Source organism: Alligator mississippiensis, chromosome 1 (genome assembly GCF_030867095.1).
Source record: "Alligator mississippiensis isolate rAllMis1 chromosome 1, rAllMis1, whole genome shotgun sequence".
NCBI classification, from domain to species: domain Eukaryota; kingdom Metazoa; phylum Chordata; order Crocodylia; family Alligatoridae; genus Alligator; species Alligator mississippiensis.
The window spans coordinates 76723528-76744009 of NC_081824.1; the positions used below are offsets into that span (position 1 = coordinate 76723528).

Below are 20482 nucleotides of genomic sequence, written 5' to 3' on the forward strand. Positions count from 1 at the left end.
GAAATGCTGTTTTAACGGCCAATGACTAGGGTCTCGGACTCAAGACGCCCCTCCTCACGGAGAAAGCCAGTGGGGTCCGAGAACACCGGTTGTTGTACGTGGACGAAACAGCTTCTAGGCAGGTAGAACTTAGGGAAATATAAGACTGCTTGTGCTTGGATATAATCATGGGTTCTGGTCTAGGGAAAGTTATTCCTGATTCACCCCTTGATTTTATGATTAAAAATTGGAAACATTTGGAGGGACGGGCGGAACTGTCCAAGTCTCGTATGGCTGAACTCTGTTTAACTAATTGGACGTTTTATACGTCCCAGTTAGATTTGGGAAGACAGTGGCCAGAAAATGGATCATTTGACCTAAATCGCCTGGCTCCCTTACGGAAGATCTTGGAGGACCTCGGCCCTGGCCAAATTAGTTATTGGTATTTATGGGACAATGTTGCTAGCAAGCAATTAAAACCTTTAGCTTCCCAGACCCCTGCACCTTTTCCAAATCTGTTAGCTCCCTTCTATATCCAAAACCTGCTGCACCACCGTCATATTCAGAAGATGATTACAGACCCATGCCTAGGCCCCCTAACCTACCATTGATACCACCCCCAATGTTTAAACCCCAAAACATTGCCCCCTGGCCGGCCGAGGGACTAGGAAGTCTTCGGGAGGTATCACCTCGATTTGTGTCTCTCGGAATCCCCGAGTCCCAGATCTGGAGATAGAGCCAGAGATCCCTCTCCAGATTCCAGTTCCACTCCGATTTCAATTCACACTCGTCAAAAATTGTCTAAGCCTGCACTTCAGTTACCTCTAAGAGAATACCCTGTGCCTGGTGAGGGTGGAGAAGTTATCAGTCACTGGACACATGCTCCGTTCTCCACCACCGACCTCTTAAACTGGCAAGAAAACACCCCCGGGCTCAGAGATGATCCCGAAGTAGTTCTAAGGCGCTTCAAAACCATTTTCATGACTCATAACCCCCCCTGGTCAGATGTCATGCAGCTTCTCGAAAGCCTCTTAACTACGGACAAAAAGCCTCAAGTACTACGCCATGCTGACCAATTTCTAGCCGATCAGCCGCATAAAAAGCACCCCATGCCTAATGGTGTGCCCAGGCAAAATCTGAATTGGAATTACAATCAGGAAAGGGGACAAAATTCAATACGAATGCTGAAAGACAGCATTTTAGAAGGATTAAAGAAAGCAGGAGATAAAACCACAAACTGGTCCAAAGTGACAGCTACTGTTCAGGGTCCCAAAGAACACCCTTCAGACTACTTTGAAAGACTCTGTAAAGCTATACGTCAGTATGGAAACATGAACCCCGAGACACCTGCCACTTTGCCTGTGTTAAGACTTGTGTTCATAAGTCAGGCTAACAAAGATATTAAAAAAAAGCTTCAACATATCACTGAGGGTGTTGAGGGTAAATCTGTGGCAGAAATCTTAGCCATTGCTACTACAACTTTTAATGGAAGGGAAAAAAAAAAAAAAAGATGCAGAAAAACCAGTCTTTTGAGATCATGAAGCTGCCTGTAGCTTACTTCTCTGCACAATTAGATCCAGTGGCAAAGGGGGGAGTAGGCTGCCTTCGCACAGTGGCAGCAGCTGCAACCATAGTCGAGAAAGCCCAGGAATTAGTCCTCAGATATCCCCTTATCCTAAAGGCTCCACATGAAGTAGCCCTCCTTCTCCTCCAGAAAAATACTCAACATTTTTCTCATCAGAGAATGAACAAGTATGAAACCACACTTTTAATGGCTACAAACCTGGTCATAGAGAGATGCAGTACCCTGAATCCGGCTACTCTATTACCTCTACCCAGCGACGGGGAACCAGACTCCCACGATTGCCTTCAAGTTGCAGCATTTTCAGACAAACCCAGGGTAGATCTTAGTGACTTACCGTTAGACAACCCTGACTTGATTTTTTTTGTAGATGGCTCTTCAAAATTAGTAAATGGAGTTAGAAAAACGGGTTATGCAGTAGTAACTCCATTTGAAGTACTTGAAGCTGAACCACTGCCCGGGTAGTTGAGCTTGCAGGCAGCTGAACTTACTGCCCTTACACGAGCTTGTCAATTAGCATCGGGCCACTCTGTAAATATTTGGACTGATTCTAAGTATGCCTTTGGAATCTGTCATGCCACTGGACAATTTTGAAAACAAAGGGGATTTATGACAGCTTCTGGAACTAAAACATCAAATGCTAAACAAGTCAATGATCTCCTACAAGCTATAATGTTGCCAAAAGCCATAGCTGTAATGCATTGCCCAGCCCATACCAAAAAGGGAGATCAAGTCTCAAAAGGCAATGCCCTGGCCGATGCTGCAGCTCAAACGGCAGCCTTACAGCCACTATCCGCCCTAGCATTCCAAGCTCAAATTCCTCAGTCAGAGGCATATTTGGGAATATTGCTAGAGCCAAAATTATACGACTCTACACCACCTTTAGAACAACAGAGATGAAAAGCGGCAGGAGCCACCTGTGAAAAAGATGGAATATGGCGATGGCCAGATGAAAGGATAGTGCTACCTAAAGCAGCCTTTAAACCCTATCTGCAACAACTCCATCAAAGCGAGCATTTAGGTTGTAAAAAACTTGCCACTATCACTAACAGGCTGTTCTACGCACCCGGAGTCTACCAGGAAGCAAAAAGGCTTTTAGAACACTGCAGTATATGCAAAAAGTTTAATATCAAAGAAAAAAAATCAGGACCCCCTGGAGCCCGCCCCTGGGTTTATACTCCCTTTGAAAGACTACAAATAGATTTTGCTGATGTGCCTAAAGACAATGGGTACAAAAACCTCCTAGTAATTGTTGACCAACTCACGGGGTGGGTAGAAGCTTTCCCCACCAGAAGAGCTACAGCACAAGTAATAAAAATACTTCTTAATGAAATTATACCCAGGTTTGGTCCTCCGCGTATCATTGAAAGCGATCAAGGATCGCATTTTACTGCTGACATAAACAAAACACTGGCTGGCTGCCTAGGAATAGAATGGAAATTCCATACCCCTTGGCACCCAGAAAGCTCAGGACAAGTAGAGAGAATGAATCAGACCCTGAAACAAAAAATTGGAAAGCTATGTGCTGAGAGCGGGTTAAAATGGACTAAGATTCTCCCACTGGCCCTTATGTCCATCAGAACCACCCCCAGGAAAAAACTAAAGCTGAGCCCTTACGAGCTGCTGTTTGGACACCGTTCCCCAACATTTCCCCTTACTACCGGCTCACACTTCTTCTCTTTTAGGCGATGAAGGACTCACCTCTTATATTTTATCTCTACAGTCTCAGTTAAAATCTCTCCATAGATATGCTGCTTTAAGCCTACCCCTCCCTGCCGATGTCCCAGCACATCGCATCCAGCCTAAAAACTGGGTGTATATAAAAACTTGGAAACAGTCTCCCCTTGAACCTAAGTGGCAAGAACCGTATCAAGTCCTCCTCACCTCCCACACCGCCGTAAAAGTAGCAGAGAAGGACAACTGGATTCATTATACTCGTACAAAAAAGACAGAAGTTTCACCAGAGCTCAGGATCCGCTCCAACGCGAGCTTCCCTGACCTGGAAAAGGGAAAGCCAGAAGAAGACGACTGCGGACTTCGTGGGAACACCTCACGCCCACCTGACCGCAACAAGGGTGAGCCAGAAGCAGACAAAAAAATAAAAACAAACACTTCCTGGACCTACAGCCTGTTAGATAATATATAACTCAAACTAACCAAGGTCCACTAATGAACTGTCACCCTTTTGGGGTCCTGCCCAGCCCAGAGAACACCGAACTCCAAGTACTGCATCCTCTAGACACTTTTGGATCAGCTGAAACCGAGCACTTTGAGACTGTAACATGTCCCAGAAGATCAGTTATTGGAGCTGCAGGGTTGTGCATACTGTTTGTGCTGATTTTTGTTATAATATGGTTTTTATAACTATGTTATTTCTAATCTTTCTCTTTGCTGGAGAAATAAGTCTCTCACAGGGGTCGGCTATAGCTGCCAGTTGCTGCAGATGTGCTAATCCTGGTGCCCGAGGTTTTCCTGTCTGGATAAGCGATTCAGTCGAACTCTCTGATATAGACGGGAAGGTCAACATTGCCTGTTGGTATCCTCCCTCACATTGCTATAGTTCAGCAGAAGTTCGGGTATTTACTTATAAAACAGAATATTGTGTAAAGCCCAGCCACCCAGTTTTCAGACAATTTGCAGAGTCTCCTCAGGCTAAGACTACTCTTAAACCTAATGTTGCCCATATCTCTGATAATAATATATACCTCCAATACGTTGAGAGAGCCGCTAAAGCAGAAAACCAAAGTGATTGTTGGGTGTGCAGTCATTTTCCTCTCCACACTCAAGGAGGCATTCCCATGACTCCCATCCCCTTGGGCCCCATCCAGTCACTTTTAAATCCCTCTAATAACCAAGCTTGGGACCAAAGTCAGCAGGAGTTCCTTTTAATAAAGCCTGTTGTTGGAGATTGGTGTTTCTATATAAACTGCTCAATATCAGACTGCATTAATTTAGGCACAAGCATATGTCGACACTATTTTACTAGTTCAAGTGGAGAAAACTGGCGTAATAATAACACAGCAACTCCTACCTATTGCAGCTCTTACAATAATTTCTACAACAACAAAAATTTAACCAAGGGCACTAATCCTATCTGCACCCCCATCTCCTCTTTAAATAATACCTTGTGGTATTGTTTGTACACTGATACCTCCCGGGGACAATGCTTCTTCAATAAAACTGCAAATCCTTCCTTTAAATCAAAGGGTGAACGCGGGGTGCTAGGATTAGGAAACGGGGGCCGAATACCTCCTAAGTATTCAAACCTCACTGCTTTAAAAGGACAATACTGGGTCTGTGGCTCCCACGCCTACCATAAAATCCCTGCCAAAGGAAAAGGTATCTGCTATCCGGCAATGCTAAAACCCTCTACGCCCTTCGCCACGCACCTTCCACGGGGCAGGTGGCAAAACAAGAGGGATTTACAAGAAAGCCGTGATATAATAAACAAATATAAAAAAACTCCGCTTACCAAAGGAGTGTTAGTCGGGTGTTCTTTAGCAGATATACTCCCAGGAATAGACACTGCTTGTCTTAAAAGATTTACACTACGCCTGCAAGCTGTGATAGAAATCATGGCTCATGAATTCAGTAAAGGTCACAAGAAACTCTCGAAGGCCGTTGCTGCCTTGGCTGACACCCAAGAAGAACTCCGACAAATGATAATTCAAAACCGTATAGCCCTTGATTTTCTCCTTGCTGCTCAAGGAGGAGCTTGTGCAGTTATCGGACCTGAATATTGCGTTTGGGTTAACAGTTCTTTTACAATAGTACAAACCCACTTCAATGATGCAGCTGTCCATATCCAAAAAGCCGAAGATATAGCTAAAATCCCCAAAGATATATCTCTTAGTTGGCTCACTAATTGGTTGCCTTCCCTTACAGGATGGCTTAAACCTTTTGTATTAAGCTTAATCGGAATTGTTATAACTATAATCTGCCTGTTGTGCTGTTTTCAGTGTCTATGCTCTCTAGAACAACAGTTTATGCAAAGGCAAGTAAAAATGTATGGTCAGTTTATACAAATATCCAGCATCAATCATCAAAACCTAACCCCACAAGAAGTTAAATACCTAAAAGTGTGTTCCAAAATTTCCTCTGGAAAATTAAAACAAAGGGAGGAACTATAGTGCACAGGTTTGTTATTACCCTGAAATAAAATAGTTTTCTGATAGCATACTGTTAGGTTTACAATAATTTGGATTATTAAGAAATATTAGCTTTACAGCTGAATACAAGGCATGACCTGTGGCCTAGCAATAAGGCAGAATGATAGCTAGGCCTTTGCTTGTGTCATGTAATCATTTTAACTGTACCAAGCATTTTCTGAGTTAAAAAGTGAATCTGTGTCTGTGCTAAAAAAATCAGCTACAGCAAAAAATAAGATAAGACAGAGAAACCATTGTTCTGAGCATACTAGTTGCGTCCTTGAGAAGTATCTACTACTGTGTAAGGTTTTGCTAATGTTACTGTTACTTAACTTTTAGCTTTTAAAAGTGCTAGTTCAGCTTAATAGAAATATGCTTTTACAAAGATTTATAGAGCACCGCCCCAAGTATTGCTTTTTATTAACCATATAGTCTTGCTTTGTTGTAAGAAGTATAAAAGATTGCCTCACCCTTGGGGGGGGGCATTTTGCCTTTTGCTGGCTTTATGGTCTTTGCTTGAGCAAATAAACAGCTGTCTTTCTTTACCCGCGTTGTCTGTCAATCAAATTACAGCTAGATAACGGACCTTAGGGAGGTTTCTCCCTCCACACTTCTCATCTCCTAGCTGCCTGCCACTGGCTTAAAGAAATAGCATACATGCTTAGAGTGAAAACAAGTGGATTATATAGCAGTGGGAAATGAGCTCAGAGGTGGTTTCGTCTTGTTATGTCAGAGCACTTTACATTTAGAAGCATTTTTACAAGCAGAAATTTAGAAAATGATTTGGAATTTAAACTCTGAAACTTTTCTAAAAGTATGTTGTTTGCAATCATTGAATACATGGGTTTAGTAGTGATATCTTAACCTGTAATGTCTTGCTTTTTACTACAGGGTCAGAAGAAGCTCAGTTCTATGCTTTGCGCGCAGCAAAAGCTTTGGCGATGACTGCATTGGATATTATTTTCAAGCCAGATCTTCTGGAAAAAATTAGAGAAGACTTTAGACAGGTGAAACTGAAAGAGCAAGGACCTTTAACTATTCTTCAAGGCAAAGGATCTGGCCTTGGCATTGGGGCAGCATGTGCATCACGTTAAATATTCTCCACTTCTATGGGAGTAACTTAGTGGAATAATGGTTCTCTACTTTAAACCTAATGGAAGCTAGACAGACTTCTTAACTGTAGAAAGGATGATTTTGGACTCCTGAGGATATGAGAAATCAAATGGCAACATTTCACTTTCACTTCTCAAATTTTCTTTTTTCTAAATAACTTTAAGTAGCTGTAAACTTGCTTGCTATATTGACTAATATGACACATTTTCATAGATTTGCAAAGCATACAGTTAAGAAACTTAGCACCAATAACAACTTGGTGAATCTTTTAGAACCATCATATAGATAACTCTTCCATCTGCTACGAATCTAATTCTCCCCTCTCATATGTGGGTTCTGTGGCAATCATCAGTTACAAATGCTTGTAGTTTAAATATGTCAGCCATAAATAGTAAACTTTCTATGATTTATGTCTAGAGGAACCATATATAAAAATCTGAGATGCATATCCACTAGCTGGAATTACAGACCTTCAGGAGGGTATAAAATTATAGGGAATATTTCTACATTTGAGTGAAAGTGAGGTGCATAAAATAATGATTCTGAATCCTTCAGTGTGTAAGTCATTAGCTTCGTCCAAAGTTAGTATAGAAGTTGTTGTGATGGTCAGTGATTGTGAGATCAAAGTACAGGGTTTTATTTTTGTTTTGTTTTTTTGGTCACCCTTTCTTAGAGCTCTATCTACTAATACTATCTATAGTCGTCTTCTGATGGAATGCGTACTTCCAGAGTACCTCACAGTTTTAATGTAGTTAGTTTCATAACATGCGTGTCAGAAAAAGAGTACTGTCATCTCTGTATAAACTAAGGCATGGAGGGTAAAGGACTCAGTTTGAGTCACAAGTCTGCAATGCAGGAATTAAGCCTAGGTCTGCCAAATCCCAGGATAGGAAAGAGACCTCTAATAGTTCAGTTAGCTTGCATGGACTTACTTTAAAAACAGTGTACTAATCCAGGGGTGTCGATCTAGTCTGGCCCCAGGTAAGTGGTGCAGGATTGGTCCATGGGCCAAGTAAATGGTGTGCGCCTAGGCCGATGGGCTGTATTGGGCCCATGTATTCCCTTTCTCTCCCCTTCAACTTCTGGTCTGGGATCCAGTGGGAAGAGTCCTGGTATCCTGGGCCCTTGGGTGCTGCTGTGAGAACAAGCTGAAAAGCCTAGCTCCTTCCCATGTTGCTGGGGCTCCAACCCCCTCGTTTCTACCTGAGTGCTTGGCTACTGCTACAGGAAGATCACCCATCCAATCATCAGTTTGGATGTTTGACATGCCTGTACTAATCTGTAGTAATTTCAGAACTAGATACCGAGAACATTTTTATATATGCTGTGGGATGCAGCGCTGGGTGCTTTAATTAGCAAGCCACACTAATTAAAAGCGCCCATGCGTCATGTGTATCAGCATCCCCGTGCTGAAAAAATGGTGGTGGGACACTTAACTAAAGCTCATTGAATGAGTTTTATTTCAAAGCTCCCCACCGCCATTTTTTCAGTGTGGAGATGCGCTGGGACACTGCTGCACATGATGCAGAAGGCTGCCTGAGTGCGTCAAGTTCCATACTTCAGCAGACTCGATTAATTAAGTCTGCTCTGACACTGGATTTCCAGTGCGTTGGAGCAGGCTCCACACACGTGCATAGGAGTCCTGAATGTTTGACCGTTGTGATTCATTGGATATCACTTCCAAACGGTGTGTAGCTTGTTTGGGTTTTCTTCTTCACAGATCTTGGATTGTTAAAGTTTGTCCAAAGCATTTCACTTGGAGTTTCTTTTCAACAATGACTAAGCAGCCTGGAGATGAGTAGGAAAATCTTTTTTCCTACATGTAAGTAAATGTCTTCACAGTAAGTAGCTTGGGGTATGTTAATTTGAAAGGCTTTATATCTCCATTATGCTTGTATGGTTTTTCTCTTCTGTAAAGTCATGGTCTACAGTTTTGAGGTCCCCATGTGATTTTTTTTTTCCCCCCCTCTTTTTGTGGGCTACCTACTTTTTTTTATTTTGTGACTTTGTCCATAAAAAATTCACAGAAGTAGTTGCACTACAAGTGTAGGCTTTTCCTTACACTAGAAACTTTAAAATGCTGCACTGGTTTGATGACTTTCTTTTTAGAAGCTCACTTTTGTTCAGGGCCTTGGTTCCCTTTTCAAAATAGATAGATAGATAGGTATTGGGCTAAAACATACAAGAGTTCATTTAATCAAGTCTCTTTACCACAGGTAAACAAATTGGCTAGTTTTGCCATAATGTGGATAAATTGTGGCCCCAGTTTTATTAACAGATATTCAGTTTTGCTCTGCTACACTATTTCTGTATTTCTTCTGCTGTAATTGTCATCACCCTGTTCAGTGTATGCATATTTTGCTATCAATAGAGGGTTCTGTGCATCTCTTGCCTCCATAATGCTGTGTGGAATAGTGCAGCACTGTTTGCTTATGCTATGAACTCTAGAGTTTTGTGCCTCCCAGATTGCTGTGCACAAGAAGATTAGTTTCAAGGGGAGAAAAGGGAATTGCTTCCTAGCACTATGGGTTGAGTGCAGTTTCCACCCTTAACATGTTCAGCTCTCTGCAAGATGTAGCGATGATGGTTTTACCTTCCTTGTAAAGCATTGTGTAAAAGCCATGTGTTCAGAAGCTAGTCTTTCTCATTCAAAACTGTGAACTTTTAAGTTCTTTTAAAAGAGGTAGTTAGTTATATTAGTCTGAAATCAAGTGGAAGGCAAGGCATAGTGGCATCTTTCTAAAAGATGTTTTCTCTCTCTGCCTTCCCTTCTGCCAATCTTTTTAAAAGAAGTGACTGGCAGTCTCCAACTGCAAGCATTTTCTTTTTCCTAACAACAATAATGGTAGTCAAATATAGCATTTAATAGCAGCTTCTAAACTTTGTTACAGCTGCATTCAGCCAATGAAGTGTATGCTTTAGATTCATGATTGCTGTTTTGCCTCAAATATCTATTACTTAGGGACCTGGACTTAACTGGGTTTGGGTTTAAGGTTTCCACGTTTAGGATCTTAACTCCATGACAATAATAGGTGGAATTTTTGAAGTGCCTGTATGACTGGAGCACAGTTCTTTTTTACTTGTGACACTGAATCTCATGAGCACTTCTAAAAATCCCTACTTTAGCTCTTAAATTCCCATAACAACTTGCTTTCCCACAAGATCTTTTCACACTTGTTCCAGTATTCTCAAAACCGAATTATCTCTGGCAGAAATATGTAATGTAGCAACTTAGAATGAATCTGTCACAGACTAATGATTTACTTAAATGTTGTACTTTGGCATCATTTAAGGCTGGGTGATGGATATCAAACTTCTGTGATAGGCTTCATAGAGCAGTGTTGGTAAGGTCCATCCTACAACTTGAGCAAAAGATATGCCTGGTAGACTATGAAAACTGACGTATACCTTCCTTTCATGAAGCTGTCCTGGACAAAGGAGGAGAACTTTGGTTGTTACCAAACATACTTCATCTGTCTACAAGGGGTACAACAACCTTTCATTAGATTGAGGTCCCTTCCGGCCCTTAAAATCTATGAAATCTATAACCCATTATTTTGTATCAGGTGCACTCTTTTCGAGTAATCATTGCTGTTTTGCTGTCACTGTTTTACTTGTGCAATAAAATTGATCTATGGTGTATAAAGACTTGTTCAACATATTCTAATGTAAAAATAAAGTTGTTTGCTTAGTGTTCATGGTGGTTTGAGTACTTACTGTCAATCTTGATGTAATGACTCCAGAAGAATAATAAATTATGCTAGTGGGTGCATGGCTTTTTAGGGTTTTTTGAAGTTATGTACTGCTGGTCTCCTGGCTGGTCAAATCTGAACTACTTCACTGGCAAAATATACTTGCTGTATATCTGATGCTTCTCCATCTTGTTTTGTAAGATAGATTGATTGATCTTACCATTCTGGTTAGAGAGAAGGGGAGCTTTCTAAATTTCAAGTAAGCGTTAGCAATAGATAGCCATTTATATTTGTACCCCCATATAAAATACAAGTTCCACTGTCATGTCTTAACTCTTGGATGAAGGTTGCATTGCATTCTTAGCTGTTAACCTGATGTGCCAAATGTTTTACCTATGGACTGGTACTGTTGTATTGCAGTCTATAGTCTCAAGGAAGCTGCTACATTAACTGGAATTTGGAAGAGAGCTGTTGTTGCTGAAGACTTCAGGCTTAACCTGCACACTTCAACTCCTGCCCCTGAATTTTGGTGTTAGTGCCACAAGATGCTGACTATTTCTCCTGAGCACTTGCTCATCACGCAGTAGCAATTTCAGCTGAGCTGCTAGTAGCTCCCTCCTTAGAAGAGTAATCTACTCCCTGCCCTCCAGTGTGTCTGCTTTGCCCCATAATTTAGTGTCATCCATGAATTTGGACAGTGTGTTCCCTATGCCCTTGTCCAAATGGTTGATTATGTTGAACAGCACTGGCCTGAGCCCTGGGGGTCGCCACTGCCCACATCCTTCCAGGTTGCTATTGACCCATCCATTGCCACTCTTCGGGTGTGTCCCATTAGCTAATTTTCCACCCACTTGACTGTGTAATCAATCATTTAAGTCACAGTGGCTCAGATTTTTTATTAGAATAGGATGTGACGGTATCCAAAGGCTTTTTTAAAAATCCAAATGTCTCATCCAAAGGAAAAAACCCAACAATACAAGTAAGTTCTGAATCTTGGGGTCTTTAAGCAGAGCCTGGACAAACACCTGGCTGGGGTTGTCTGACCCCAGCACTCTTTCCTGCCCAGGATAGGGGGTTGGATCCGATGATCTGCTGAAGTCCCTTCCAACCCTGAAAATCTATGAAATGTATAACACATTATTGTCAACAGCTATGGCTACTGGTGCTATGCAGCAGTATCACCCCCTCAAGAAATTCCACAGTTCTTCAGACAGGCAGTGTCTAGTGCATGTGTGCACACATATGCACATGGCTGCCAGGCAGCTTGGAGAGCAACCCCTTCCCCCTGATTTGTTGGGGGGGGAGGAGGATATAGTTTCATAGTTGGTAGGGTCGGAAGGGACCTGAGCAGATCATCAAGTCTGACCCCCTGCCATGGGCCGGAAGGAATGCTGGAGTCAAAAAACCCCAGCAAGGTGTCTGTCTACCCTCCTTTTGAAGACCCCCAGGTTAGGAGCCAGCACCACTTCCCTTGGAAGTTGGTTCCAGATCCTAGCCACCCTGACTCTGAAGTAGTGCCTCCTGAAATCTAGCCTGAATCTACTCTCCGTCAACTTATGACTTATTCCTTGTTATTCCCAGTAGAGCTTGGGGGAACAGGGACTCTCCCATTGCCTGCTGGTCTCCCTGGGTCAGTTTATAGATGGCTACCACATCCCCCCTCAGCCTTCTCTTGTGGAGGCTGAACAGGTTCAGGTCTCATAGCCTCTGCTCGTAAGGCCTGCCCTGCTGCCCCCTGATCAAGAGAGTCCAGAGGAGGGCCACTCGCATGATGTTGTCACATCCCGTCTGAAGTGAGGTGCCCAGAGCTGCATGCAGTACTCCAGCTGTGTCCTGACCATAGAGGGGAGGATCACTTCCTTGGACCTGCTCGTGTTGCATCTGTGGATTCATGACAAGGTGCAGTTGGCCTTCCTGACTGCGGCCCATGTTCATCTTGGAGTCTATAATGACTCCAAGATCCTTTTCTGCCTTTGCTGATGAGAAGGGAGTTCCCCAGCCTGTAGGTATGCTGCTGGTTTTTTCTTCCTGGCCACTGTGGGCTCAGGCTTCCCACCCTGCTGCCCTGCCCCCAGGGCCTCCGTGGCCCAGCAGCAGGGCAGGGGGCCTGTGCTGCAGCCATGAGCCTGGCTCTGCCATGGCAAATTGCCCCCTGCCTGCCTGGAAGCAGCAGGAGCAGCAGCACAAAGTTGTGCCCCTTGCTGCTGCAGAGCAGTCGGGCTCCTCGCCATTGCAGCACCAAGCTTTCCCACCTAGCCCCACTCTACTATGCCACATCGAGTCTTGCCCACTGGGGACAGAGGGCAGCAGGGTGGGGAGCCCAAGTCTACAGCAGGCAGCCCTTATCCGCCTCTTGCCTAGAGATGTAAAATTGCTGGAAATTTTGAAGCCATGGGAAAAAAATGTTTTTCCCCTGAAAAAAATGGAAATTTGGGGGAAAATTGAAATATATGCAATACTTATTTTCTTAGCACCCTTTACAGATCTAAATACATGTTGCTACTTTAAGAACATAAAATATATTATGCATAACTTAGTTTTGCTCATAAAATTATGTTTGGTATATTTATTAAATTTAAAAGTAATTTATTCAGACAATAATTACAAATTTACTAATTGAATGTACTTTAAAATGTTTTTAATTTTTGTTACAAATAGAGCTACAAGCAGCTGAACTCTAAACATCTCTTAGTTTTTGCCAGATTATGAGAAGCAGGCAAAAATTGAAGTTGAAAAGTAGAAGAAACCTTCAACATTATAGTAAAACAAAGAAAGTTCTTATATATTCTGGACTTGATCTCCACAGTGTCAAGCAGATACAGAAATCACTCATTTTTAGAAAAAGGGGGGGAAACAAGACTCATTGAATACAAATTTTGCTACGTGAAACTTTGTCTAATCAGTCTCATTTTCTGAGGTATCACTATCAGCACTTTCTTCTGATTCTTCTGATCTTTCATTTTTATCATCTTCATGGACTTCTGGAAATTGAAGGTTTGCCCAGATTGAGACAAGCTTCTCTACTCTTTCACATGTTAATTTATTTCTTGCTTTGGTGCGAGTATTTCCAAATATAGACCATTTTCTTTCACATGCTGCAGAAGATGGAGGAATGTGAAGCAGGTGAGAAGCAAGAGGAGTCGGAGGCTGTGTGGTCCAAAGGCCTTGGCACCATGTTGCAGGAGCGATATGCTTGGCAGAGACCCAGACTGCATTCCTGTACCAAATACCTGAAGATGTTCTGTATTCTGCAACATTTGAAACTACCTTTCCAACACCAAGTCCTAAGTGTGGTGTTTGTTTTATAATCCAATCAAATGCAGTAGCAGTGCTATCATCACTAACATTTCTGCTTTTGAATCTTGGATCCAAGAGATTTGCAACAGCATGAATTGATTGGCAACAAAATTCTTCCTGTCAATAAAATCTTTCACTTTTCTTCTGTACTTGTAAGTGGAGATACACTTACATTCTCAAAGACAGTTGAGTTTTATCTTAGCCGTTTGGAAAGGAATGTCTGACAAAAGTGCACTGTCTGATTCAGGTGCAGTGATTGCTGAAGAAATTGGCTTTAGAATCTTCAGTTCTGCAGCTGAACCCAGAAGACACCCTCATCAAGTACAGTGTTCCTTACACTTCTGAGTACTTTAAGATCCTCAATTATTACTCTTTCTTGAAGAGCTTCTTTCTTTTTCAGTAAACTTTCAAATAAGCTCACCACTCCACCCCATCTAGTTTTACTCCAGAGTTTGTGTCACTATTTTATTCTTTACATTCTTTGCTTCGTGCTTCTTCTTAAAGACTGCAGCTACAACATGAGTAGCTTTTACATGTTTTGTAACTTCCTTTGCTCTTCTATAGATCTTTTGCGGAGTGTCCAACTTCATGATGTCATTAAGAAGCAAGTTTAGCCCATGGGATGCACATCCTATTGCAGTAATATGTGGATATTTATCGATTATGATCTCCCATGCTGCTTTCATGTTACTTTCATTGTCAGTCAGCAAAGCAAATACTTTACCACTACCAATCTTCTGTAGGACTTCACATATTTTACTACTGATATACTCTGCAGTATGCCTGTTCTCTCCTGTTTCAATGCTTCTGTAAAAAACTGTTTGAGGTGGTATCACCACAAATTTTATGATTCCTTCTCCCTGCACATTTGTCCATCCATCTGTAAGTACTGCAAGACACAGTGCTTTGTTGATTTTTCCTTGCACATATTGCATTATACGTTCATATTCTGACTCTAAAAGAGGCTTGCTCAAAGAATGTCTGCTGGGCAAATGGTATGATGGTCTTAGTAATGTAAAAGCTTCCTGCCAGTATGCATTTTCATTTATTGACAGTGGTGTCCCAGAAGAATATATTGCTCTTGCAAGAGCTTGGTCAATTTTTTCCTGATCCTTAGGTGTCATCTTGTCTACAAATGAAGCTATTGAGAGTATTCTGTATACAGCTAGTTGCAATATTTGGTTACTTGAGGATGTTCATTGGGCAACCCTTTGTGATGCTGATGTTATAGAAGAAGTAGCAGTAGGAGGACTTCTGGATCAAGAACGTTGGAAAGAGCTTCTTGCACTTTCATCGTTGTGATCTACCTTCTCACTTAAACACGAAGGACTTTTTAATGTCTGCAGGACACTTCTTACATACAAGGATGTGTTCAGTCATCCTAGTAGTATTTGGAAATGCATGTTTCATTTGACAGTATGTGCAACTTGCTTCTTTTTTCAGAATAATTTGCAGTGTGGGAATATGCTAGAAGTCAGTTGCACCATTTTGTTGAGGGAGAAAATAAAAAGGAATTTAGTGTCTAGCTTGCATATATGGACACTAAGCTACAGCATGTACAAATTTAGTACTGGATGGAGGGACAAGCCTTCTCAGAGTTGTTCACAGTTAACTTCCCTGCCCTGCAGGCCTCACCTCACTGCTAAGGGTGGGTGATTTGTCACAAAACATCAGATTAGTAGGAATTCAATTATGAATTACATAGGTTATGAAAATATACTAATGCAGCTAAAATATAGTTTAATATACTGAATTCAAAGAAATGTAAACTACCTTTCAAAAGAGAAGTATAGTTTCTTTCAGCTCCGTTGTGCTGCTTCTGTACTTCTGTGAATCTCCAGGTCACAGGGCCAGGAGGAGGCAGGTTCCTTTCAACTCCAAAACCTTTAGACTTGCTCTGTCTGCTCTCCTGAGGCTTTTGAGCAAGCAGGACAATAATGTCCTTGTTTCTAATCTCTACAGGAATGAATGGATCCTGCTGCCAGTTTCCACTCCCAGTTCTGAGGCCTAGTTAGGGGGACAGGAGTCGATCCACCAACCTCTAGATCAAAAGTCAACAATAGAGGACGTCCACAAACAAAGAAGGCACCGAATCCTTGTTCCTTCTTTTGTGAAAATGGCAGTTCCCCCTTGGGGCAGAAATGTATCTTGCTTTTGCATTTGAGAGTTGTACTGTATTGCTTGTCCTCAGTGTACAGGAATTGTAATGATCTAATATCGTAGATAGGCTTGCATAAAAGTCTTCCTGTTACGTAGTTATTAGAAAACATTTTTGGGCATTAAAGGGTAGCAGTATATGAACACCTTGTCTTAAAATTTTATTCATCATTCTAAAAGAAAATAGTTAATAAGAGGGGTTTTTTTATTTTTCCAAAAATTTTCAAATGGGGGGGGGGGAAGTCCTCGGAAAAAAATGGAAAAAACAATTTTCCCCATATTTTTCGGGGGGGGGTTTTCTGGGCCTTCACATTTATACTTCTGCCCCTGATGGGCTCCATGCCACTGCAGCAGCTGCTGCCTCCCACATGTACCAGCCAGGGCTTGGGTGCTGCTGTGGGGGGCAGGGAGCTGTGGACCCAAGGCCCTAGCCCCGCAGCCCTAGCTGCTGGGGGGCCCCCTCCGGTATAGCTGGCAGGGCAGGGGGCTGTGGGTGGAGAGTGAGGGGCACTTGCAGGGCTGTGGCTTGAGTGAGGGGCAATGGCATATCCAGGCTGCTCAGCGCCACAAAGCAGTGGTAAGGGGGACAGCCGCAGCTGGCCCCAAGTCCTGGTGAGCAAAGGGGGAAGCTCTGATTTTTTCATAGATTCATAGACATTAGGGCTGGAAGGGACCTTGTAAGATCATCGGGTCCAGCCCTCTGCCCCAGGGGCAGGAAGTCAGCGAGGGTCAAAGGATCCCAGTAAGATAAGCATCCAAATGTTTCTTAAAAGTGTCCAGGGTAGGTGCTCGTACCACATCTGGGGGGAGTCTGTTCCAGGCCTTGGGGACTCAGGCAGTAAAGAAGTTTTTCCTTACGTCCAGCCTAGAGCGGTCTTGCAGGAGTTGTGACCGTTGGATCCTGTTATCACTTGGGGTGCTCTGGTAAACTGGTGTTCCCCCAGATCCTGATGCACACGCCTAATGTACTTACAGGCTCTCATATCACCAAGTCACCCCTGAGCCTGTACTTCTCCAGGCTGAAGAGTCCCATAGCTCACAGCTTCTCTTCATAAGGCCTGTTCTCTTGCCCTCTGATCATGTGCATGGCTCTCCTCTGGACTCTTTCAAGCTTCTCCACATCCTTCCTGAATTGCAGAGCCCAGATTTGGATGCAGCACTCCAGCTGCGGCCTCACCAAAGCTGAATACAGTGGGAAGATGACATCCTGGTTCTTGCTCGAGATGCATTCGTAGATGCAAGCCAGAGTTCTATTCACTTTGCCAGCTGTTGTTATTGCATTGGTGGCTCACATTCATCTTGTGGTCAGTAATGACCCCCAAGTCTCTTTTGGTCATGGTGTTAGCGAGTGTAGCATTGCTGAGCCTATAAGTGTGATGCAGGGTTTTTTCCACCAAAGTGGAGCACCTTGCATTTCTCTGTATTGAATGCCATCTGGTTTTTGTCTGCCCACCTTGCAAGCCTACTGAGGTTGGCTTGGATCACCAGCCTATCTACAAGTGTGGATACTCTTCCCCAAAGTTTGGTGTCGTCGGCAAACTTAGCCAGTCCACTTCTGACACCCGTGTCCAGATCGTTTATAAAGAAATTAAAGAGAGTACATGATAAAATTCTAAATCAAATGTCAATTCTATAAGTATTTAGAATTAATTTTATTATAATGATTGGTGCACTGGTAGGCTTCCAAATTACTTAAAAAATGTAAGTATATCAATAAAACATTGTGTTCAACTGATACCTATATATAGAGTGGCATTTCATTTTAATCATGGAAAAATGTGGATTTGGGGGGTTTTAATCAGAGAAAACCAGGATCCCTGTTGATCAGTGGGTGCCTGGAGAGAAAGGTAGGAATTGCTATCAGGGATCAAACCAATGCTCTGTTTTCTCTAGTATTCTCTCCGACAGCAATTTTCTCAGAATAAAATGCAAAAACATTTAAATAAATAAATAAATAAATAAATAAATAAAGGTCTCTAGAGGCAGTTACTAAATAAGTTGCGCATAGTGAAGTTTTTCATTATTTTCTATTAGATAGGTTTTCTGTTGTAAAAATCAGTTCATCCTGCTAGAAGGTCAAAGAAAACTTATCAGGCAAGAAATCTGGGAAAATATGTCCAGTCCTGATGCACAAAGGCTTTTAAAAATCAGTAGCCAAAACATTTTTGGGGGAGTGACAAAAATCAGAAGCTGGTGTTCAACTAGACCAGATTAAAAAAAAACCTCTAACTGATGAAGCTGTAATGTTCTGGGAAGCAGGTTGTGGGGGGCAGGGCAAAGGGAGGGTGGAGATCTCTTTGTAACAGCTAGAGAGGAAAGTTAGATGCATAAACTCTGAATGCCAATATGAAAGATGAAGTCCCCAAAGTCTAGGGTAGCAAGCTTGTAAGAAATAACTGGAGCTGGAGTGAGTATGCAGGTGTGCAGATGAAGAGAGAAGACCCCATGGGCCTTGCTGGTTTGTTTCCATTGGGTAGCTACCCAGTATATCTTAATGTCATGTTTTTAGTAACTGAATTTGTTGAATTGGGAACTATTTAAAATGCTCCTTTGTGTTATATAATATGTTTCCTAGAAAATGTAGTAATTCACTCCCACAGTAAACTTCTATGTTTTTTATAATTATATGTAGAAGGCGGGATAGATATACTTCTGATGAAGTGAGCTCCTGCTCACAGAAGCTTATGCATCTCTGATTAGGTTAGTCTATAACAGCAGCCCTCAACCTTTTATACTGAAGGCATGCCTCAGAAAATGACAGCTCTTCATTTGACTAAAGGAAGACTACAACAGGTCAGAATGTTTTTAACACTATGGATTCCTATTTGAAATCTGTCAGTCAGTTTATCTTGTGAATCATGTTTTCATGAATAGTGCCAGCATTGCATGACACCCCGTATTACACTTGAAAGGATCTCAAAGCACCTTAGGATGCTGTGGCACCCTGGTTGAGAATTGTTAGTCTGCATGGTGCATGTTGATACTGAGTTTTTTAATTTCCCTCTCCCTGCTTTTTCATATTGTCTGCAAACCAGGTCATTTCTAACACCTTTCTCTGTCCCCTCTTGGAGACTGACAGATTGCAGCTGCAGGTTGCTTGTCAGAACAAAGTTTATCAGCCCATTAAGCCCTACAAAAGAAAACCACTCTCATTAGTTTCAAGCTTTTCTTATCTACAGGGGACATTCGCATTTGCATACCACTAGCTGTCTGCCTTTATTCCAGTGAATTTGGAGACCCACACAGACGCCTCTCAGCAGTAGCTAGCATGGGGGGCCATAGCCAGATGCAGGGTCCCTGCCATGGGGAGGAAGGGGGTGGAAGATCCCTGCTTGAGCAGCCAGAGAGGTGGGGGCTGGGGTGGCAGGGGGAAGCCTGGCAGCCACTGCAGTCCCTCAGCAAGCCAGAGTAGTGATAGTGCTCTGACTAGGAAGGAGAGGGATCGGACCAGCCCTGCTCTGCTCCAGCAGATAGCCCTGCCCAGGGATGCAAAGCATTTAGGATGCTGGGGGACTCTGGTTTAACTTAAACCAGAAAGGGGTCTGGGACAGACATTGCATAAACCAGTTTGACCCAAATCAGTTAAGTCTGATAACTACATTCAACCAGGTTCATCTTAAACCAGTTTCAGTCATTTTGAAACTGGTTTGTGTGCACTGAACTTGTGTTCTGCTACAGGCTTAAGCCAGCTTCTGATCACTTAAACTGATTTATGTGTAACGTCTGTCCCTAGCCAAAAAGCCAAATTTTGTTCTCATGTAAATGCTGAGCACATATTGGATGAAGAACTACTCGCATTTAAGGACAGGGCTAAGGTTTTATTAGTAAATTAAATTCTCACCTCAATTATTTAATTATCTAAGCATTACAAGAAACTTGTTTTGATCTAGGAACAAAGGGTCTTACGTCTGTTTTCAGTAATTTTTTGCTGTGATCATGAAATGTCTCTAACTTTTCTTGATTTTTTTGTAGAATAGCAGATTTTGTCTTGAGGGAAAATTACAGATGAAACTGATAGGCATAAGCTGATAGTAATGTTACAGGACCATTGATATCTCTAATAAATGTAATGTTATGTGACAGTTTTCCAGTTTCAGGAACATGGCTTTTCTCTTTTGTAGTTATAATAACAGATGGCAGAGTAACACCTTGTATCATCCCCTCTTTACACTGAACTAGCCCTCGACTTGTGTTGCACTCTCCTTGGCTGATCTCACTATTTTGATGGAGAAAGCTGAAAACTGCTTCAAGATCATGATTCTGTCCATAGGATGTAAAGTAAGACTCTAATGAGGCTGCTCCATGTTTGTTTGTTTTAAAAAAATTGAGGCTAGTTTTAGTTCTTTGACTATTTCATGTTTATTTTTTACTTTTGAAATTGAGATAACTCATTTAAGATCACTTAAGTAGATTAAATAAGCACGTGCAAATGAGACCAGGCTGAATGCCAGGGGGACACAAAGCTTCTTTCACCAAATGATGTATCACCCCCTCCTCCCCCATGTCTGCTTGGG

General features: G+C 42.3%; 2 protein-coding genes across 5 annotated transcripts in view; one reads left to right on the forward strand and one right to left on the reverse strand.

The window, feature by feature from the left end:
• Positions 1-10518, forward strand: part of PM20D2 (peptidase M20 domain containing 2) — a 35027-nt gene extending 24509 nt beyond the window's left edge. For 2 of the 4 annotated variants that reach the window (XM_059731969.1, XM_014600548.3), the window contains one exon: positions 6601-10518. In XM_059731969.1, the coding sequence (XP_059587952.1) occupies positions 6601-6803 (203 nt within the window). In that variant the 3' untranslated portion in view covers positions 6804-10518. The remainder of the gene's footprint in view (positions 1-6600) is intronic. The other 2 variants (XM_059731964.1, XM_059731953.1) reach the window with 2 other exon arrangements.
• Positions 10519-13283: 2765 nt separating this feature from the next.
• LOC132252076 (uncharacterized) lies at positions 13284-15787 on the reverse strand. The gene is made up of 2 exons (XM_059731979.1): positions 15585-15787; positions 13284-15278 (listed from the first exon to the last, which is right to left on the reverse strand). Exon 2 carries the CDS (start codon positions 14933-14935, stop codon positions 14252-14254), a length of 684 nt encoding a protein of 227 aa, XP_059587962.1. The 5' UTR covers positions 14936-15278; positions 15585-15787; the 3' UTR covers positions 13284-14251.
• Positions 15788-20482: the final 4695 nt, after the last annotated feature.